Source organism: Sceloporus occidentalis, unplaced genomic scaffold, assembly GCF_023333645.1.
Source record: "Sceloporus occidentalis isolate IW3139 unplaced genomic scaffold, rSceOcc1.0.p SCAF_3, whole genome shotgun sequence".
Classification (NCBI taxonomy): domain Eukaryota; kingdom Metazoa; phylum Chordata; class Lepidosauria; order Squamata; family Phrynosomatidae; genus Sceloporus; species Sceloporus occidentalis.
The window spans coordinates 189,918,523-189,942,728 of record NW_028316983.1 but is presented as its reverse complement, the minus strand read 5'-3'; the positions used below and the strand labels follow the sequence as shown (position 1 = coordinate 189,942,728).

Genomic DNA, 24,206 nt, shown 5'->3' with positions numbered 1-24,206 from the left:
CCGGGGGTCAGACTTCTATCAGTTTTTCCTGTAGCAGGACTTCTCCAGCGGCAGCTGAAGGCCTGGGACGGCTGGAAAGAGGAGGAAAAGGCACATGCCCGCCCTCTGTGTGCCCTGAAAAATGGCTTTGCGGAACATCTCTGGCACATGTGCCATAGGTTCGCCACCACAGATTTAGATTAATGCATCATCCTGTTCTGTAAGTCTCTGGTACGAAAGAGGCCCTTTCCGGAAAGCAGAGAGAGAAGAATATTAAATATCCTAATGACTTATATTAATATCTGGCATCATTTCTAGAAAATATTTCAGTTTGGTGCTTAAGACCTTTGAAGAGCAGTGTTCAAAATCTTGTTGTTAATCCCTCTCCCCATGTTGCTGATTCAGACTAAATCATGTTCTCCACATTACCCTTGTAACTGGAGTGGAGGAAGAAAAAGGAAAAATCCAGAAATAGTTGTGTTCTTGTCCAATATGGCTCTGCATAGCAGCCTACCTTTGTCAGTCTTCCCCAAGCTACTCAGTGATGCTGAAGGCTACTGGTATATGTAATTGTGTTTTCTATTGTTTCCTTCAATTATCAATTAGAATACACTCCAAGTATATTTGAAGACTGTGGTACCTTGTGGTCAGCATTGTGCAACTACAAACAATCTGAGCAAGCTTTCAGATTTTAAGAGCAGAGAGCATCACTGCTAGGAAAGCTTGAATCTCAACACCACATATTCTTCTTTTCTTTTTCTTTTTTAAATGATACTATAAGCAAACACGACCAAGCAAGGTTTTTAAGGTCAACATTCAGTCCCAGTGAACAGTGTTCATTCTTCCTTCTAGCCCGATTTAGCCTTGCTGAATGCTAGCCAAATGAACTGAACTGTGGAACCCAGATCATCCCAGATGCCTCTAACCATCTTCCAAAGTCCTGGATTGTTGTTTTTTTTTAAAAAAAAATGATGCTTGTAATGTATTTATCTGGGCACTGCGGAGGTACTGTGCTCAGGCACAGCCAATGCCTTCTGCACCATTTTCTCCATCCTAGAAGAGTTTCCCTGTGCAATGTTTACAGGCAATAATAAACAATTGATTTGCGTCCAAGTTGTTCTTAGGCAATTATAAGGAATTGATCTAACCAGGCTGGTGTTGTGGCACTGAGTGTTTTGCAGCCCTTGTTACCTCTGACCTCATAACTGCAGGACTGACTCATTGGGGAAGAAAAGAAAAAAAAGCTTCTCCCTCCAGATGAGATTTTAATTTTAAACTTCTAGCAGGTATAGAAAAAAGGCTTCTGAAATGGTCATTAAAAGAAATGTGGGTTGCATAAGTAAACCATTTACAATTTGCTCTGTTTTGAACTCTGATAGCCTCTAAGCTTGTCCTTTTCCTACATTCTACTCTTTGTTGGTCATAGACTAAGAGCATTATATCAGGAATTGCATCAGTTGGCTTGCTTTGTATCTCAGCTGTCACAAGAAGAGTGCACTAATAGTCATGATTAAATGTCATTAATCTGTGGAGTGGAAGCAGAGATGCTGGCATTGTTTGGGGGCAGGACTGGTTAAAATTCAGCAATAGTAGCAAATTATGTCTGCTATAGATTAAGCACAGCCATTTTTGATCCACATTCTTTTGCATGCACTCGAATTGCTGTCAATAAGCTTATGCCTTATAGGCATTGATCCCTGCAGGCTGTTTGCTAAAGAACAAAAAAAGGTACTCAATGATTGAATCTGGGAAACTATTGTAGTTGCAGAAAGCCAGGGTTTGTGGAATTTCCTGACAAAATCAGCTAAGAAATAGATAATTATACTTTTACTTAAAGAAAACTTAAGAGTGTCTTAATGAGTTTGTATTCTTGGAATTCACAGTCATAGGTGGCATCCAAACAGTTCATTGTTGTTACTTAGCAGTCTGCCTGTGTAACACACACACACACACACACACACACACACTCACAAACACCCTTTGTTTTCTACATGCATCCTACAGTCGTTCCATTCAGGAACAGGAAATACAGCAATAGATTTTTGCTAATTATTATAGAAGCCATGATGACCACTGGACAATATTTTGCATCATATGTAGAAGAGAATATTGCAATTGTAGGAACTGTGACTAGTATCCAACACTATACTTCCAAAAGTGAAAGCTGTTTCCTCCAATGGCTGTAAGAAGTAGCCATCCTCTCTCTACTAAAACCCTCTCTCCTTGCCAACAGGACCTAAAACAGAAGGCTGGGGGATGGTCCACATCAGGTGTTTGAGGGGGGGGGGGGGAGGGCTTGATTTAGCAGTATGTCAAAAATATCATTCTTTTTAGCTTTTTCTTTTTCTTCCAGGGTTATGTCTGGGGATTGAGGTGGGTATTTGGGAATGAGACAAATGGGTTTTGTGTATATAGGAACATTATAAGAGTTTTGATACTGTGTTAACAATTGTCAGCTACTAAACTATGTTGAACAAGAGAAGTGTCGCTCAAATATATTTGTGATGTATTTAATTGTGTAGCGTATAATTTAGTAATAACAGTCTATAGCTTCCCCCTCACCACAACATGCTAACACATAAAATATTGATGTCTATCTTCAGAATAGTTCTTAAGTTTCACAATTTTGTGTCAACATGAATAATATTACTTTTTGTAGAGAGGCGGGATATAATAAAATTTTATTAATATTATAATATGTCTGCATGTATATATTTTGGCCATATATCATAATATATTGTCATCTCTCTCTCTACACACACACACACACACACACACACACACACACACACATTATTATTATTATTATATATTTCAGTGGAGTAATTTGGTGGAGATTGGTGCCTCCATGAGTCCATTCTGGGTTTTAATGTAAATTTTAATGCAGTTACTCTATATGCTCATCTTATTTGATAATAGTAAACACTTTCAGTAGTTCCTTTAAAGTCCAGAGTAAATGCAGAACAAATTGACAGGTTGGACATGAACATTTTCAAGCTGCACCAGAAACTTTTCTATATAGTCTTGTATAAGTGACATCCAAACATAATGCTGAGCATGTAAAAAAGCCCTCTGCCTTATAATGTAAGGTTTTGTTTTTATATTTTATGTGAGGGCAGGCCTGCCATTACATATGAGCATTGTGGGTTGTTTGCTGGTCCCCAAAATTCCATGAGCAAGAATAGCCAAGGCTTACATGCCCTGACTTCCAGACCACCCTGGCCTTCTTCCTTCATTGTCCTACAGCCTACTTGTTGTAAGATCAGTGCTGTAATACAATAGTGTCCTCAGGTAAGCCCACTCGTGTATGTTTGTGAAATAACAGCATGTGCCTGATCTGGCAGCCTGCTCAAGGCCTCAAAAAGCCACGTTCAGGGCTGTGCCAGTGAACATTTGAAATAAGAACATTTCACATGCAGCCATGGTATAGATTTCAGTTTAACATTAGAAGGAACTTCTTAAGCGTAAGAGCAGTTCAGCTATGGAACAAATTGCCTGGACACCTGATGAGGTCTCCTTCTCTGGATGTCTTCATAAAGAAGCTGTGTATGATTTAGCTGGAGATGTGCATTGCACAAGAAGTGGACTTGATGGACCATGAGGCCCCTTCCAACTCTGTGATTCTAAGATGTACCTTCTCAGTATCTCAATTTATCTACCTCCACTCATCTGTCAACAGACATCTTGCTATGCCCCCCCATTCAAGATATGGCAGGACATTCTGCCCCTTCACTCCTAGGCTAGCTCTTATCTTTGAGTAACTGTGGAAAAGGGCAGAACAGCCTCACTGTAGGTTGGTCCAGCTCTTTCTCCATAGGCAGGAATGAATAAGTTGTTTTAGGGTGCCCAGTTGGTGGAGCAGTGCTTCCATGAGGACAGTTTTTACTCCTGCCTTTTCTCCATACACATTTTTGTTTTTGCTCCACTCCAGGCACCATTTTGAAGGGTATTTTCGCTCCTTGCTTCCTCCTTCTGTTTTCCTTCTTCATCAAACTTTTGAAAAGAAAAGAAATCCCCTATAAGAATATTTTCCTTTCTGTTCCTCTCTAGTAGCCCAGTTCTCCCCCACATGTTCTCTTCCATGACTGCTCTTACTCCATTAAAAATGTTTATTAACTCTCTTAATTCTCAAAATTAGTATTAAAGCAAGATTTTTTAAAAATAAATTGAAAAAAGGTATTCCCCCCCCCCCCCGAAAAGGGCAGATAGGGGCTTCCATGTCAGTATGGCAGTGAATCTGCCCTGGATTTTAGTCTAAACTTTGGATCAGTGTATGGTGCTGAATCTAGTCCTTATTCATGAATTGGCTTGATGGCACACAACAACAAATCACTTTTTTAAACTTCAGACTAAGTTTTGGAATAGATTTACAGTGGCCCTTGATATCCACTGGTGTTTGGATACCTTCCGCCCTGGATACCAAACTCCATGGATGGTCAAGTCCCATTATATACAGTGGTGCAGTAAAATGGTGTCCCGTATATAAAATGGCAAACTCAAGGTTTGCATTTGGGAATTTATATATTTTTGAATATTTTCAAACCATGGATGATGGAATCCATGGATAAAGAATCCATGGATACAGAGAACTGGCTGTATTGCCTCATTGACATGGGAGGCACTAATATCCCAACATGGTACATCTCCTGGTTTATCCAAAATCTTGATTATATCGAGTTCTGAAAATTGTGCATGATTACTTTTCCTGAATATTGGTAACATAGAGCTTTACTTTTAGATTGGACTAGATTATGCACATGACAAAGATGTCATTTTACTCCCACAAACAGAAATGTACCATTTCTCCTGTAGTGGCAGAGGACATCCTATGGCTGAATATGATTTTTGAGTATGTTGCACTAGATTCCAAAAATGGATGTGCCATGTTCAAGGCAAATAGTTTATATCTAACATAATCAGTTATGTAAGGGGTCATGTAAATGTATCAAAATACACAAATATGGCAACATGAACAACTATTAATATGATTTTACAATGCAGTCATACATGCATCTACCTAAAATTAAGTTGTCACCATCAGTTAGAATCAAGACATACCTGCATCAGTTGATTTGACAGAGGCATACCTTAATTCATCTTAATTACTTGTTGCTCTTCAGGTTTTCACAAAGCCACATCCTTTAGCATTCCAGCTTTCCTCAGGTTTCAGCAAAACCTTGGTTATTTGTCTCATTGTGGAGGCCATCATGATATTTCCATATTTGGAGCATATCTTGGTTAGATTACTGTACCACAGTTAAGGAGTCATCAATGTGAACCAGATGCTGCAGTGCCTGCAAAGTCAAGGATATGTAATAAACAAGAACAATAGCATGTTCTTGCCAGCCAAGAAATTGTAACATCTGGGAATCATTCTGGATATGATTTTTGATTATTTTGTCCCCTGAGAGCCAAATAAGGGCTTGCAACTCTCTTCATAAATAGCTCACAAAGACTGTGTGGATCTCATAAGATTAGCTTGATTTCTAGGCATGACATTATTTGCCAAGGGGTGGTATATTGTTCCTGTTTCCCTGCTGAAAACATAGGTTTTTCCTTTTTCTTAAAGAAGGATGTAGCAAGGTCCCAGCACAGGCTTTTTGGGTTACCCAGCCATGTCAAACTACCACTGTTCCCACAAATTCAAGGAAGATGTCCCATTGATATCACCCCATAATTTGTGAGTTTTCTTAAGCAGGGAACTTGTTGCCAAGTCATTCAAAAATTTGAAGAAGGAGAATTGTTTCAAAGGTATCACCTGTCTGGATTCAAGAAAATCATGCTAACTTGCGGTCTGGGGCCAATTTTAGTGTTCCGGAGCACCCAGCATCCGCACGCTCCAGAACCCTAATGTGTATGGACAGTGCCATCTTTACATGGTGCCATCCGTATATGGCGTGCGTGCATGATGTAAGCGTGGCGCTGCATCTGCACCTCCGGGCGCCACTCTTGCATCATGGACATGTCACAGGTTCTTTTTGGTCTGGAGGGACACCACGCAGTTTGGCTGCTGCAGAGTCCCTCCGGAGGGAAACTGGGTGCCTCCAGCCTGTCCCTTTGGGGCATTCTGGAGAGCCCCTATGTTCCAACATATGCCATGAATTGAAGTTTGGTACTTTATAAACTACAAACTAGCCAACCTACCTAAACTGGCAAGAGTAACACATTCCTTAGTACTCCACAAGGAAGTCAGTGAAAATCAACCCTGGTGTTCAATAGGGTGATAGATGTCTCAGCCAGATTGCCCTCACATCAAGGAAGTCAGTGAGATGCTTTCAAGTTCAGAGCGGAATCTAGGGTTGACTTAAACTGCTATAGATTTCAGATCTGATTATATATTATTATAACTGCTGTTAAAGCATTCATTGCAACAGGACCTTCTGCTACAAAGTAGTTTCCAAACACACTACACTGAAAAAAAGAAAAATATCCAGGGGTAGCCATGTTGCCCATATAGCAAATCCAGCAATAACAAAATTCCACCAAACAGTGATATCTTTATTGGGCTAACCCAAATGCACAATATACATGTTGTAAGTATATGTACATGTTGAATATACACAATATACATATTGAGAGAAAGGATTCATCTAAGAGTTGGAGATTGAACAGCAACAATAAGTTGTTGGGTACTCCAAGAATGTGCTTTGCTCTCTGCTGTGTCTCCAGAAAAACCCTCAATTAATTGGGTCCAGGGTTTCAGGGGCAGTTCTTCATTGCCTGCTTTCAGGAATATAACCAAGTCACAATAGCTGTTTCAGAGGCTCTAGAATATTTATGATCAGGAATGCAAAGGAAGTCTCAGTACCAATAGGCTGAGATGTCACGTGTCCACTTTGATTCTTTTCTGAACTCGAGGAAGAAGAGATCACTCTGAGCATCTGCACATCTGCAGTTCTTTAAGTGATGGTAATCTCCCTGCCGTACACAAGATTTCTATCAGAAGCCTTAGCACTTCCTTTCAACACTCCAACTCATCAAATTTGCAGATGACACCAAATTAAGAGGAATAGCTAATACTCCAGAGGACAGGATCAAAATTCAAAATGACCTGAATAGACTAGAAAGCTGGGCCAAAGCTAACAAAATGAAATTCAACACAGAGAAATGTAAGGTACTGCACTTAGGGCAGAAAAATAAAATGCACAGATATAGGATGGGGAACACCTGGGTGAATGAAACTACGTGTGAAAGGGATTTAAGAGTCCAAGTAGACCACAAGTTGAACATGAGTCAACAGTGTGATGTGGCAGCTAAAAAGGCCAATGCAATTTTAGGCTGCATCAATAAAAGTATAGTGTCTAGATCAAGAGAAGTAATAGTGCTACTATAGTATGCTTTGGTCAGGCCCCACCTAGAATATTGTGTCCAGTTCTGGGCACCACAATTCAAAAATGACATTGAGAAACTGGAGCGTGTCCAAAGGAGGGTGACTAAAATGGTGAAGGGTCTTCAAACCATGTCCTGGATGGCCTTCTGTTGAGGATGCTTTGATTGAGATTTCCTGCATAGCAGGGGGTTGGACTGGATAGTCCTTGTGGTCTCTTCCAACTCTACAATTCTATGACCTCCCATTAAAAGATAACCCTACCCGCCTCTAGCTGTTCTACTCCACTCGCCCTTGTTTTAACCATTTTATAACTAATTTTAATCTTGAATTTGTAATTGATTGTTTTAATTTAATGTTGGTGGAGGGTTGGGGGTTGTATTATTTTGATTATGTTATGTTTTGTATTTTCTTTTTGTTTACTGTAACCTGCCTCAATCCGTAGGGAGAGGCGGCATAAAAATAAATATTATTAAATATTATTAACTGCTGCATCTAACCTACACAATATAGTTGGGGACCTTACATACTACACAGTTACAGTACTATGATTCTACTATAACTCTCATGGCAACATCCCATAGAATCCTAGGATTTTCAGTTTAGGAACATGTGTCTACAATTCTCAACCAAAGAGCATTAGTGTCTCACCAAATTACAAACCCTAGGATTCCGCAGGATGTAGCCATAACAGTTGACATGGAACCATAGTGCTATAACTGTGTAGCATGAAAGGTTCCATTTTTGCCATTTCCAGTGAGCTTTTAGCCCAGCACACTGATTCAAAGGATCACGCCTTCAGTTCATTCCACTGAAATGGGACTCATTTGCTTGTGAATACCTGCTAAAATCAGTAAAAGGTAAAGGTAGTCCCTGGACTTGCATGTCTAGACATAACCAACTGTAGGGGACAGTACACATCTCCCTTAGTAAACCGAAGAGCCAGCATTTTCTGAAGACAAATCTGATGGTCATATGGCCAGCATGACTGCACTGAACATTGTTACCTTCCCACCAAAGTGGTACCTATTTATCTACTTGCATTTGCATTCTTTCCAACTGCTAGGTTGGCAGAAGCTGGGACTAGTGACAGGAGCTCACACCATCATGGCCTCAAACTACCAACCTTCTGATCTTCTGATCATCAAATTTGGCATCTTAACCACTAAGCCACCACATCCTAAAGTCAGTAGTCCCCAGAAATATACTTATTTTGTTTTATAATGGAAATAATGATAATTTCCCAGCATTGTAGCTATCTATATTCTCACTATACAAAAGATAAATAAAAGGCATTTCGTATATTTCTCCTTGTTAATGAACAAGGATTAATGAACAAATTAATGAACAAAATAGTAATGAGGTAAGAGGAGGAGGAGGAACAGAGCAACAACTATAGTATCTCTCTTCTTGATTTCTAGTAGTGTTAAGCTTGAATAAAATGAACTTAGGCCTTGTTTATTGTATGTGAATGGCACTGTGTAGTGCTCACCACCAGAAGCCAGAAACATACAATAAAAAGAGCTTTCTTATTTTTTGTTTACCCTTCAGGATACTGTTTACCTTATCACTATTGGGGAAGCTAGCATTGCATCCTTTTTAGAAACCGTACAGAGTTCATTCTGTGTCTCCAGGTCTTGGTCTGGCGTGGCCAGTGATGAAGTGGGCATGTCAGCCTGGGGTTAAGAAAGCTGTATGGGGAGCTGTTGGACTCATTTTCTCTCACTCTCGCTCCTCCTGTCTCTTGCTCCCCCTTCCTTTCCTAAACAGCTCTCTCTCTCTCTCTCTTCCTTTTTTAGCTGAAATTATCCCCCTTCTCCCCACCATCTAAATTTACTTCACAGCAGATTGTCTTGTAGTAAATCACCAAAAACCCAAATAGCACTAAAGCATTCTGATACAACATTAGCATTTGCTTAACAAGCACAAGATAAACATTAAACAAAGAACTGCATTTCTTTATTAGAGGCTGCAAGATACATAATCCATGAGCACAAGAAACATGGGACCCAGTGGATATGCAGATGTGTGTTATTTCATTGGCGCTGGGCGGCCTTGTTAGAAAAGGTTTTCATCTGAAGGCTTGGGGGTGGATAGTTGACTGTCCCTGGTGGGGCTGTAACTAGATACAGAGACTGTTGCAAGCTAGGCTGGGCTCCCTGGTGGATGTGCTGATTGGACAGCCTGAGGAAAACTTGGGAAGCATCAGGAAGTGAACTCAATCACCTTGGGGATGAGAGGGGAGAGCCAGATGAAGGCATTTGACTTCTTTTGTAACTCCCACTAAGGACAGATTGCCAGTGTGATCCAACCTCTATAACTGCAAATCAGACCCTTTCCCCTATGCCGATTTCATTAGAATGGCCAGCATGGTGCAGAGCAAGAAAGGGAGAGAGAGAAGGGAAAAAAAGGTTAGACACAGTAATTTTACAGGCAGGCGGGTACAAAAAATCTGCATAATTAAGCAGTCAAGGCTGCTAATAGGGGAGTTTATATGCTCTGGGACCAGGCAAGGGCAGCGCATATGGATATAGCACTGGATATTAAATCTACGGCATGCAGACTTACTTTGGGGCCCTTAGAGAAAAGGCTAATTATAGAGAGAGGAATTGTGTTTACTGGTCTGTCTTGGGCAAAGATGTGGAAAGAAGTGCAACCAAGTTTTGCAGCGAAACATGAACACTGTGTTAATAGAGAGATCAAAAGAGTGCTTGTAGGCTGCCTTGTGGCTACTCGTGGGAAACAAGGGTGACTGAGGCTTACCTGAGAGTAAGCAGCATTGATTACAGTGGGACTTACTTCGGAGCAAACATGCATAGGATTGTACTGTAATCTCACACACACTCTTAGCTAATTTTTTAAAAGGATCAAGTGTATACACACACACACACACACACATGTTTAGACTCTCAAATACATGCTGAACATAAAATGTATTAATTATTAAACAGATGTTATTTAAATCTGAGCCTGATTCTTAACAATCAGGTATTCTTAAGAAGTTATTCTTGCTTAAGTACTTCTGTTTTAAAAGATCAAATTGCTCCTGTATAAACCTATGAAATTCATGAGGTCACCATAAGTTGATAGGGGACTTGAAGGCAATCGTGCACAGACTCGATCTCTCTCTCTAACACACACACACATACACATGCACGCATACAGAAACAGCATTTAAATAAAATTGGGTCATATGTAAGGAAGCTACAGTTGTTAGCACTCTTACAGTATACAGCAGAGGTATGTTTGTGTAAAATGTTCTGACAGGATGGGAAGGCAGGGAGATACAAGTCCTCAGAGCCCTTTGGCAAAAACCCATTGTGATGCTCTGTCCACAGGGGCTGATGGGAATTGTAGTCAAGACATCTGCAGAGTGAGCAAGGGCTGCTGTAGAAAGCACTGTTGTTGTTTTGATTTAAACCCTCCCCTTAAAAAAAGGAACATCATTTATGTATTTATTTATCATTTGTGCAATACATCTACTGAAGCAAGCTATTACCAACAGACATTCATGCCATAATAAAACAGTCACTCTCTCTGGTTCTACAGTTCTTAGTTAAAATCACATTAAGATTTCCCTACATTATTAAATCAAATGGTAACTCCTTCATTGGTTGGAATATACCATACATTCAGTTTGGAAATGGTTATTTTTGCTTTCTGTATCATATTAACAACATACACAAGTAACAAACCTCTTTGTGAATAACTAGTGCTGAATCTTATCCCATGCTACTTCCAGAATTATTCATGTACTCTTGTGCTATTTTCCATGCTAACGTTTCCTGGCAGATGTGACTGGTTCTAGTTTTTTCTCCATTTTTCTTCCTAAATACACTGAATCTTAAGATTGTCCCCAAGTCCCATAACTTCTTGTGAACTTTTTGTGTGTGTGTGTGAATACTTTAGCTATCAGAAGGCATAACACTCTATTGCCTTCTGGTCAGAAGGGCACGATTAAATAAGCCTTTCTGAAGGATTTTATTCATTGAGCTTCTTTTAACAAGAATGCACTTTATGGCAAGCAAAAGCTCCGGGGGGGGGGGGGGGGAGATATATACAGGGAATGTGGACCTTTGTAAGTCCTGGAGAGTATGCTGCATTGAGAAGACTTCTTTAGAAGACTCCCACCACAAGAAGGGAAAGATATATATATACATGTACAATATGGACTGTCTGCACTGTTTACTAATGGGTGGCTGATTGTAAAGAAGTGCCATTGTCTTTCGAGTACTGCATTCTATAGCTCCAGACTGGTCCCAAGGCAAGGAAGATCCAAAGAGTAGGCAAGCTATAGTGATGGCACTGAAATCTGCAAGAGGGTCACACCACACCACACCTCCTGTTTTGGGAGGTACAGATTACCTTAAAATGTCTTCTCCCACTTCGTATCACATTAGAGGGAAATGTGCACACAGAGTCTATTATTCATAGATCTGTGTTTGAGAGAGATGTGCATTTGGGTGTTCTTAATTCCATTTTCACTTCAGCAGCCCCCAACCAAACATCAAACTGCATTTTAAACGCTAGGGAGCTTAAAACATGGTTTGTCTCTTCAATGAGGCCCAAGGGACTGACAGACTGCTGGAGCTAAATTTGTTTTATATAATATTTGTATTCTCTCAGTCCTCCAAGGAGCTCATAGCCACATTTAGCTCAAACCAGGCCCATGAGGTGGGTTAGGTTGGAAGAAATTGGCTGCTAAAGACCACCCAATGAGCTTTGTGTCTTGACTGGAGATTTGTACCAGGGTCTCCTGCTCCATGTTCACTACAGTGGGTTAAAAGTATTCCAGTACTCACTTACAACATCCAGCACACCAAGTTGGAAGCAGTTCTCCACAGACCATTCAACATTTGTTTCTATGGAATGTATTTCAAGTGAGATTTGCATACCTTCACAGCCCAAATGTCTTGCTGGATACATACATAATTGTGAAATTTTATATTGATTTTCAGAATTACATATAGATTCAGCGGGGGGGGGGGGGGGGGATTAAATGGTGGCATGTATTCAGTTATACCAGCAAAAAATAAGGACGATGGGGCAATGTGCTGCTTATTCTTGTGCAGCTGCTACCAAAACAGCTAGTACAAGCAACATTTCCAATTCATGAAGTCACAGTGAGCTGTAAATAGCTTATGTAACTGCTTTTGGAACAGCTGGCACAATGGTTTCTGTAGTGACTTGTGCAATAGCCTTTCACCATTGATCTTTCCCATCATTAACCCTCTGTAGTGACTGTCTTTATCCCATTTCCATAACAATCTTCTCCATGGAGTTGTAGATTCTGATCCTTTGCATTAGATGCTAGAACAAAAGAAGTGTATTTAATTGTTGAATTATTTAAGCCTCTTGTTATTTTGTAAATTCTCTATGAGTCCCTAGCCAAGATCACTCAACATAATTAGTATTCCCATAAGAAGGGAGTTCCCCTACATCAGTCCAGGGATCCTTCCAACATCTTTTTTTCATATACCCAGTCTTCTTATTTTTATTATTACTTTTAACTCTGTTTATATCCTAAGTAGTTAGTGTTTGGTAGCTTTGTGCTTCTCATACTGGAACAACATATCCCATCATTACTTGTCAGCATTGAAATATTCTGTTAAGAGACTTATCCTTCATGAATTTGCTATCTAAACTCGTGGCCTTCACCATATCTTGTGTGACTGAATTCCACCAATTACTTGTATGCTGCCTGAACCTTAAAATTCTTTCTCCATGCTATCATTGTAACAGCCAGGCTAATCCTTCTACTACCTGCCTTCCACCTACTGTTTAAGGGCAGGTTTCCCCTTGAAATACAATTTCATATTTTCAAGTGGATCAGGGATTTGCATTAGTGTTTAAATAAATAAATAAATAAATAAATAAAACTTTTATTTATATACCGCCCTTCCACTGATCAGGGCGGTGAACAGCATAATAAAAACAATACATACAATAAAACAAAATAAAACAATCATAAAACCCCCGGTCAGCCCTCCAACTTGCCGTCAGCAAAGAGAGAGAGGCCATCTAGGACTTCACTCGGGGAATGCAGTTCGAAATAGGAGGGTCTTTAAATCCCTCCTAAACTGAGCCAGAGAGGTGGCCGAGCGGAGCTCTGTGGGCAGCGTGTTCCACAGGGTCGGAGCAACGATGGAAAACGTCCTCCTCCTTGTAGAGGAGAGTTTGGCCCCAGGGACCCTAAGTAATTGCTGCCCAGAAGTTCTGAGGGTGCGGGGCGGAATGTATGGGGAGAGGCGGTCCTTGTGTTACACTTGTGTAACTGAGTGGTTTCTTAGTAACTGAAGTTACAGATGTGACAATTTGTTCGTAATGTATGGATTAGTTTTTATTTTCTTTAACCTCTTATCATGATGTTAGTTGTGTTTTATTTTTTTAAAAATTCTCAGCCTGTTGTTAGCTATCTAGAGTCTACTTTCAAGTGGCCAGTTATTATTTGTGTACAGTCTGAAGTCATCTGCTAAAATGTTGATCAGGCAAAAACAGTATTTAGTAAATGCCCTATCATCCTATTTCTTTTAGAAAACTTATTGGTTAAGAAGTTCAAGGTTAACCTCACATATGCTTGACGTGTCTGTCTAGTAGTTCTTGTAGTATTAATCTACATGAAACTAGCACATCTATTTTACCTGCACTGCACAGCTTTGAGTGTCACATGGTGTTTAAATAAAAAAATAAATCCAAGAACATGCAGTAGCTTGCATTTTACTGCCAGAGCGAAACTTCACCATCCTACCGAGGGAGCTTTTTGTAATGTTTGTAATGTGCTGCTTTCGTGCTTTAGCAAAGAAAAATGTCACTGCTGGGCTTTATTTTTAACAGACTTTTTAAACATCAATTAATGCAAGCAAATGTAGTGGAGGGTTTCTGGCTTGTTATTTATATGGGTGTGCAAGAGAGAAAGAGAGGCAGCTAGGGAGAGCAAGGTTATTTTATTTTAAACTCCAAACTATTGGAGAATAGTGTGTGTGTGTGTGCCTGAAAGGCACAAATGGTGGTCAGATGCCAAATGTCCACCAAAAATCAAGAGGAGCTTAGGCCTTTAACCATGTCTTCTAATATATAATGCACAGTGTGTGTTTTTCTTGTGGTATAGTATTGCTAGCTATAGATGGTGTAGGCAAACCTAGCAAAGTTAAAATGTCACTCGAGGACCACACAGTTGAGTCAACTAATGAAAATAAATAATTTGACAAAAGATCAAGGATGAAAGTTTCAAAACAGGGCATTATCCCTCCCCCCAACACACATATACACAATCACATGCATACACAACAAGCAAAAGAACACTAGAATATCTTTTGTTCCATATTAGTCACACTTGTGGTCCCCCCACCCATTAAAAATTGGAAATAACATATAAATAATTTCAGCTGTTCCTAACCTAATCTTAGGATGTAAAGAAGCCGTATTTTTACTTTGTTTTAGCTTTTAAGAATTTTTGTCCTGTTTATGTTGGGTTAATTTACAATTCAAGGTACTGGTTATATCCTACAGAGCCCTACATGGCTCAGGTCCACATTATTTGGCAGACCGTTTCTCCTGGTATGAACCTGCCCGGACTCTGAGATCCTCTGGAGAAGCCCTTCTCTCCATCCCAACAGCTTCACAAACACGTTTGGTGGGGACACGAGAGAGGGCCTTTTCGGTGGCTGCCCCTAGACTCTGGAACTACCTGCCCAGGGAGATAAGAACGGCTCCCTCCTTGATGGCTTTCCGACGGCAGGTGAAGACCTACCTGTTCAAACAGGCATTTAAGGAATCACTATAAGAACAGGCAGGAATGTTGGACTAGTTTAATCATTCTGTTTAATGCATGTCATTTATCTATTTATTTTTAAAATGTTTTAATTATACTTTTTGTTTGTTTGTTTTTTAATTGCTGTGAAGCCACTCTGAGTCCCAGTCCTAGGGAAAGAGTGAGATATAAATAAATAAAATAAATTAATTTAGTATGCTATGATCTGCTTTACTCGTTACTTAACCCTGGGGTTACCAACTCAAGTAAGATTGGACTTTGGCTTCTGCACTTTTTCCTGTCCTTCCTATTCATTGTAGATAGAAGAGTGCACTAGGTGACCTTTCTGTTTATCAGATGGCCTTTCCTTGAAAGATACAACTTGTTTTCCTGTAAATTAGCCTCAGAGGATCAACAAGATTCCTTATGCAATTAAATGTGGAATCTCTCTACCTCAGGCAATAAAGCCCACTTATAGGTAAGGGAGAAGAGGAGGAACGAAAGAAGAAAGACCATCCTTTTTTTCTTCTTTTTTTTGGCGGCGGGGGGGGGGGGGGGGGGGACAGTTTTCATGTCATTGTTGTGCATCACATCCATTTTGCATAGAACTAATCCTTTTCTTGAAGTTAGAGAAAGGTTTGATAGCAGCCTATACCTGTTTTAACATATTGAATGGATAGTGAAGTATGTAATTTCTTTCTGTTGCTAGTAGTAGTCTAGATGAAACAATGGTTTGACTCAGTAGATGGCAACTTTGTATTCGTATTGCACCACTAGTCAGGGTGACCAGATGCCCTAACCACAAAATAGCACAAGGCACCACCAAATGTAAGACATTCAAGAAAAATGTAGGATGTCACTAAATAAAAACGAATAACACTCATATAAATGTAAATTCAAATTTCTTAGTCATGCTGAAAATGGAGGGCATTTTGAAATTCCTCCTGGACAGAAGGCTGAAATATAGGATGTATCCTGGAAAAGGAGGATATCTGCTCACCCTGATGCCCCAGAAGCCCCAACCAGTATTGCCATTGATTAGGTATTCTGGAAGTTGTAGCCCAACAATATCAGGGGGTATGGGATTGGAAATTGTACTTTTACAAATCTGTGATATGGAATTTGAACCCATCTTTCCAGTCTAAGTCTGTCACCACCATCACCACACCCACCCACCCCATCAGTATCTTTACTTTTATCTCACCGTTTCCCCAAAACTGGAACTCAAGCCAGCTAGCAAAGGAAAATGCACACAATATAGAAGATAGGGGCAGCCACTGAAAAGATCCTACCCTGTGTCCTCATCTATGTCGCCATGCCTGTGAATAGTGGGACTGGTAGATGGATCCCTAGGATCCATCCTAGGCAGGTTCATATTGGGAGTTACAGTCTGTCACATTGTACTGTGGTGTAATGCATTAATATAGACTGTGCTAGACTGAATATACATTGTGAAGGCGAAGGCTTTCATGGCCAACAGCCATAGTTTTTTGTGGGTTTTTCAGGCTATGTGGCAAAGAAACTCTTCTAGAACATGGCCACATGGCCTGAAAACCCCACAAAAAACTATGAATATACATTGTTTAAACTTTGAGGCCAAGATTTTGTATACATTTAGCATTTCACAAATATTTGCTAGTGTAGTTACTCTGGATCCCACATTTGAGCTCCAAAGCATTGACTCTCTCATTGTGCAGCAGCCAAAAAGCTCACTTTCCACCAATTCAAAAGTCAGAAGAAGGGCCCTGTGGATGCACAAGGAACAATTGGGTGCACTAGATATCCTTACATGCTTCCGTGAAAGCACAATGGTAGTGCAGTGCTCCAACAGGATTTGGCCCCAAATCGCAACTTAAATTATCTTGTACAGGGGTTTATCACACAGCAGGAAAATTAAATATGTATTGTAGCTAAGGCTTCTTTATAATCTTCATTATAGTCCTAAGAAATATTTAATAATGAATGTCTCATTTCTTTTCTTCTCTTTTCTTTTTTTCTTCTTTTTTATTGGCTAGAACTGATACTAGGAATCATAGGGTGAGTTTGTACTCATCCCTCCTCATTTACGGCTTTGACTTTTGCAGATTTGATTATTCATTCATTTTATTAATGTGTTCCCTCTAAGAATATGTAGGTCCTCCAGCTCAATTCTTTGGTCAATTTTAATAAAAGTCGCATTGAAGGACGTAGAGAATCCTAGAGGAAGGTCATCCAATGCAATTCTGTGGTCAATGTCTGGCAGATGTTGACCACTGAGTTGCACTGGGGGACCTAGAGATTCCTAGAGAGGTGTTCTCTCAAGTAAAAACATAGTGTTTTTGTTATTTGTGGTTTTTCCACATTCACCGGGGTCCTGTGCACATATCCCCAGCAAATGTTGCAGTGTATTTTCATTACTGGTTTTCCATAAATGATGTTTGTTGGCTTACAGATGCCTCATTTGTCTTTCAGAAGTCCTAAACGTCCACATTAGCAGATGAATTTGTGTTTGGATGAACTTTCATGAAATATCACGATTTCTAACTGAGTTAATGATAATAAAGGGTAAAGGACAAACTATTGTAACCCTGTCCTGAAAACCATTATGTTTGTGTTTCTGCTTTCGCAAAACACTGTTATAGGGAAAGAGAGACAATCTGCTATTTTGCTCTAATTTGTGTAGAATGCTCATTGAAACATCAGCGATGTTATCGCTTGTTACGGCTATAATGCCACATGCACACAGGATGATTTAAAATAGAAAGTGTGATGAATTGTCATTAGGTATATTGAATGCACTGGAATAGTTTTCTACATATCAAAGTAATCTCTGCCATTTGACCCTTCTTAAGTATAGTATGGGCACCTGTTGGCTATTATACAGATAGAAGAATTTCCATGCTTTTTGCACTATGTATGAATAGAAAAAGAGAACTACCCCATGGTCTCCATCAAAACAGGGTTAGGACAGTGAGACCCCCAGACCAAATATAATCTCCCAAGGCTTTTCAGAGAAAAGATTTTTACCTGTTTACTCCAGAACTGCAAGGCCATGGATTACCATGGGACAGCAGGGAAGCAGGTGTGAGTCACATGCCAGTTTTATTTTTGCATTTGCATGTTATCTTGCAAGCAGTGAAAATACTTGATTTTTTTCCACATGTAAACAATGTGAATTTGTTGCTTACAGACAAATTGAAAAGCCTCATGCTCTGTTCTGTTGCTTACATTACTGATAATTATAGTATATAATGCTAGGTCATTAATCTGGCCATAGCAGATGTGAATAGGATGACCACTTGCATGTTAATTTAAAAATGATTTCTCCCAAACACTGGATTATTTTTCCTATTTAAAGACAAGTTACAATAATACTTATTACTTTATTCCCATTGTGCTTGTAGAAATGGGACAAAATAATCCATATCCGGTTTAAAAAAAAGAAATTATTCCTGGCTGGTTGCTACCCATGGTTAAACAAATAGAATTTTCCTATGAATTGGCATCATCAAGCTATATCTCCCCTTCATGTTTGCCTTGTCTGTCTATCTTGCTTAAAATAAAACCCTCTGAGGGAAGACTGTGTTTTTCCTATGTAACATGTGGCATCATCCTGGCACAAGCTAAGTACCACAAAGCAGCTGCAATAGTAATATAGCTGGCTCTCTGTATCCACAGATTTGTTATCCATGGATATAACCATCCACAGTTTGAAAATATTCAAAAAATATATACATTCCAAAAAACAAGCCTTGATTTTGCCATTATATATAAGAGACACTGTTTTACTGTGCCATTGTATTTAATGGGACTTGAGCATCCACAGATTTTGGTATCCACAGGGGTTCCTGGAACCAAACCCCAGTATATACCAAGGGCCTACTGTAGTTGTCCTCATTATGCTAACTGCACATGGTGTTTTTCAATTCCCCACACTTGTCATTGATAGACCCTAGAGTAAATTTTACCCACTTTATTCTGAACTCCTTCCCCCAGTCCTGGTGGTAGAACATTGTTTGTCTTCAGTGACGGTAGAACCATTGATATGCATAAGAATGTAGGATGATAATTTGGAGATCTCTGGTAATGATGTACATCCTTAGTGAAATTGTATTTGGGTGAAATTAGAGCCTGAAGGAAATGGGGGAAGGGGGAGGAGTAGAGGGAGGCAAAGGAAAATCTCAGTTTGATCTAGGTTCAAGTTTTATTGGATGAACATTCAAAAGCATTTATCTCTAGACAGAACCCTGGCAATTTGCTGCAGCTCCAATGGCAATAATAATAAATGCATTTTTTACAGCCAAATGGTTCAAGCAGCCAACAACGTTACCACTATATAATTAATAACAATACGCAATTAAAGAGAACAGCAGGTTACAGTGATGAAGCACTGAAATATTTTAGCATGCACACAAAAAAAGAAATCCAGAACAGTTAAGTGAAAAATGAGTGCATTGGGTCAATTTATAGTCCTTTCTCTAATGGAGAAAGGGTGCATATCCCCACTTTGCTGCTGCTGTGAAACCTCCACTTATTCCAGTGGGGGTGTTGTGTGGGAATCTTGTGCAAGCTTCACTGGAATAAAAGCAGTACAGCAGACTGGTGGAGGATTGCACCCAAAACCTGCAACTTTGAATGAAAAATATGCTATATTGTTTTGACATATAAGTTAATTAATTTCAGTATTTTAGAATCTCAAAGTCATGCTGATTTCTGGACGGATAATTTTTTTTACACAAGACTGAACCATAACAGAGGTGTTGTAGCACTGTAAAATTTAAAAATCTTTGTAGTAAAGACTTGAAATCTACCCAATTCCCAAGACACATTAAAAAAAATTGAGCTCCCCCTAAAAAGCTCAAAATGGATTTCAACTGATGCAACACATGATATCTTGCTTCCCAACCCTTCACATATCTCAAAACAGGGGGAAAATGGGGGGAGAAAGACCAAAAATGAAACTGGAAGTGGTATGATGTCATATCATGAAGTCTCCTGTTGATACTATCCATGCACGCAGGACGTGATGGTCAGAAAAACAGGAAGTGTACTCTCCAGTCTTCTTCAGTTCTTCTGAGAAAAAGAACTACAAGGCTTAGCGGCTATGGATAGCCAGCCTGCTGCTATCCTCAAACAACTGCTGCCTGAGGCAGTTGTGTTACTCTATCTAATGGTGGGGCTAGCACCAAACCCTGGAAGGAAGCAGTGAGTCCAGCGATCTAGAGAAACTATCAAGATCCATGCTACGTAAAACCACTAATTAATTGAGAACTAAACCATAACTTGATTAAACTGGATCAAGACGTATATAATCTCATTTATGTCAGTAATTCTGCACTGGTCTACGTCCAGTGTTCTGCATTCTGTGTTATGTTCTGTGTATCTGTTCTATGTTATGATTGTTCCTCAACAGATTTGCAGTTCAGTCTTTAAACATTTTAAAAGTAAATCTTACTGGAATAAGTTGAACTCCCTTTCAAGAAACTTCTATGGGGTATTTTATTTATATTATTCTATGAATTTTTTTACATTTGTAACAAAATAGTCAAGTTTCTCACAGTAAAACAAAAAGACACATAATATTTAGCTAATTTAATACGTGATTTAATATTTAACTAATATTTAGGTCCCCCCCCCCCCAGCTTAACTTTGATATATAGTTGAAATCCTTGACAGAATGGATCTTAGTTTTAAAGTCTAGATTTAAGCATCATTTTGAGAGAGATGTGGCACCTTTGAGTGTACTTTTTCCTCCCTTTTTAAAGAGATAAATTGTGAAATAGTTTTCTACATGTGCACATGGTATACTTCAAATTCTACTTTACCTACATGCACACTACCCCACTTATGACACTCATAGGCCCGAAACAGTTTATCCTACCACTAGTTTATCCATTGCATTGGTCATACCCAATGCAGCCAAAGAAAGGAGTGATGTAACAGAACAGTTTTATGTGATACTATACAGATATTACACCTAATATATTATGACTAAGATTAAGAAATCCTTAGAAAATTCAACTCCATTCAGTTTTACTAATTTATAATGTTTAGAACAGGGGTAGGCAACCTGCGGCCCGCGGGCCGGATGCGGCCCGGCAAGGCCTTGGGACCGGCCCCAGCCCGGTCCTGCCGCCAATTGCCGCTGGGGCCTTTGGGGGGCAATTGTCTATAGAAGCGTCAGAAACATGCATTTATATTAACATTTTTTAAAAAATCAGCAAATTTTTTCGCGTGTCCTCCATTTTTTTTAAAAAAAGTGTCTTCCATTTGAAAATTTTGTCCTACATTTGTCCTGGTTTATTTATATATTTAATTTTTTTAAAAAATTATTTAATTATTTATTTTTTGGCTTCGGCCCCCCAGTTGTCTGAGGGACAGCAACCCGGCCCCCGGCTCAAAAAGGTTGCCTACCCCTGGTTTAGAAGGACAAATGGTATTTCTGTGGTGACCCAAGTTCTTTGTAAAACTTTTTTGTTTTTCTTCAAAAATAGATTTAAACAATAATTTAGACATTTAATGCACATCTGAGCAAAACTTTCTTGATGTGCATAGTATGCAGTTTGCAAAGCTGTGGAATTCATACTGACTGACTACTTGTCTCAATGTTAAAGATGTTTTCCCTGTAGAACAGGTAGCATTTGGTTTATGCTGCATGAAGTATCCATGAAGTATCCTTTTTCAATTTTACCAATTTGTGTTTTTTTTGTGTAGAACTCGATGGTAGATATACCAGTACTTCCACCAGTTCCAGAAGTCCCAGACGGGTGGGAAATACTAGTAGGTATTTAATATCAAACAACAGAGAAAGTTGTCTCTTGAAACATAACCAGTACTTTAAACAGCATTACACTCAACACAGTAAGATGGAATTACTTTCAAAAGTGAGAGACACAATGCTTTAAAATAGCCCATAACCTTTTGAATCTTAAAATACATTTTCCATAATGTCAATGTAATCTTTATTAATAGCACTTCTCCCTTCAGAAACATGCACCTATATCATGTAGTTTTAATTGCTCATTTTATTATAATTTTATGTAATTTTATGTTGAAGGGCAATACCAGAAACGTCTGTTTCAGTGAGAGAAATGTTATACAAGCACACAGTTAGAAACCTGGAACTTGAGGGAATGTCTACACAAACCTAAAACATTGATTGGCTTGCTCCCTGAGGAATTTGGAAATTGTATGAGTTCTATGAACAAAGGGATTAATTTCTATTAGAGTATCCTTGTAATCTGAGTATTGTCATAAAACGTCAGTATCCAAGATGCCTAGGGAAAGTCAGGGCACTTAAAATGGTTTAATAGCTGCTTGCAGTGTAGATGCACACCTAATTTAACTATCCTGTAATTTTGAATACTACCTAAGTTCTGATCCTACATTTACTAAAGCATGTTTATACTTATACAGTGTGGTGATGCTTCTAGGAAATATTTTCAAGTCAAAATAGTATTTTTTCAAATTCAGTATCACATGATTTTCATGAATTACAGATTGTTTCCCATGCCAGTGTCTCTCTTTAGGTAATACCGTAGTCAGTGGAAAAAGTGATATTGAAGGACAAATATACAGTAGTACTGAAGGACAGATATTGAAGGACTGCTGTGACATAGGCAACAACTGAGGGTAGGGAGAGCAGAAGCATTAATACTGACCTATGTTGCTTGTCAGAAATGTCTCACTGTCTTCAGTGTTGATGGTGTAGGCCATCACTGTTAGCTGCTGAATTCCATGTCAAGTGAGGCCATCACTATTTTGTGGATAGGGTTAAGCACTTTGGATAACTTTTTAAAAGTTTGGACTAAAAGTCAGAGTGGATTCCCCACTCCACTGATATGGGCATGACTACTGTAAGCCATAAAAGAGAGGTACGCTTTAATTGCCTAATTTTTGCTGCATTTTCAGAAAAATGAAAAAAGTTGATTGTTCTACTTCTTCAAAAATTGTTATCTAGGCATTTTAAAAAAACACCCTTTCACGTGTCTATAAAATAATAGAATAGCAGCAGTTCCCAAATGATGGGTCATGGGCAATGTTGGTAAGGTTGCCAAGGGTTCAAAACACACTGCAGAAATAATCTAGTTTGAGAGTGCTTTAACTGCCCTTGCTTAATGCTAGGGAATTATGGGAACTGTAGTTTTGTCACAATAAACTACAATTCCCAGGATTTCCTATCACTGAGCCAGGGTAGTTAAAGTGGTCTCAAACTGGATTATTTCTGCAGAGTGTTTTGGACTTAGGTTACACAAATATATCTACCATTTGGTTAGAAGAGGCCATAGGTTACTTTTTCCAGTTTACTACTTAAATGAAGGACTGCATCACACACAAGACGCATAAGAGAGCATTATCCCCATTGCAATCATCTCCTGCTCCTGGCATCATTTTTCTGTTGTACAGAGAAATACTCTCTAGTACCTTTTCCTTGCAGTTCCAAAATGGCAAAAGTAGCACTGTAAAAATGGCACTATATTAGCAGGCTTTAGGAAGAAAAGTCCATTGCATCTGCTACTGAAGCAAAGCTACTGTATCCCAACAAATTGCTGCCCTAGGCATTTATCTAGGACTTATCACTATAAGTCCAGCTTTATCAAAAATGATAAGTAAGACCTGCCACTGTTTTCCACATTAAGTGTCAGTGTTTAGAGTGGGGTGAGGATGCAATCATGCCAATTCTGTCAGTTTGAAAGTTAGATTCCAGTCAAATCATTTGAAGCTATATATTTTTTTAAAAAAGAAGAAAGAAATATATAACATTGTTTTCCCTTGGAATATTTCATACGACACAGGTTGAACTAGCACGAGTGTAACATGACTTTGCAACGCAAGCCAACTTCTCCTTTTATGCCACAGTCTATTTCTGACTGTCAGACACTAGAAGCTTACAATGGAGGAAGCTATCATGATGATTCCCTGTTTGTGACAGAACATTAGACTAGAATTACCCTCTGTATGCCCCAACATGGCACTTCTTGGGAAGAGGTCACAGCTCAGTAGCACAGTGCATGTTTTATGTGGAGAAGATCCTATGTTTGAGGAAGGAACTTGAGCAACAAAGTTGGAAAAGATTTCTGACTAAAAACATCCACCAGTAAGAATGAACAGCATTTGGTGATATGGACGTATTGTCTTGACCCCATATTAGGCAGCTTAATGTATTATTCT

General features: G+C 39.2%; 1 protein-coding gene across 5 annotated transcripts in view; it reads left to right on the top strand.

The window, feature by feature from the left end:
• Window positions 1–24,206, top strand: part of ZNF521 (zinc finger protein 521) — a 363,548-nt gene that overhangs the window by 279,685 nt on the left and 59,657 nt on the right. For 4 of the 5 annotated variants that reach the window (XM_089517209.1, XM_089517204.1, XM_089517207.1 and 1 more), the window contains one exon: window positions 21,750–21,815. The exons of the other annotated variant lie outside the window; for it this stretch is intronic. In XM_089517209.1, coding sequence (XP_089373335.1) covers window positions 21,750–21,815 — 66 coding nt within the window. The remainder of the gene's footprint in view (window positions 1–21,749; window positions 21,816–24,206) is intronic. 5 annotated transcript variants of the gene reach the window in all.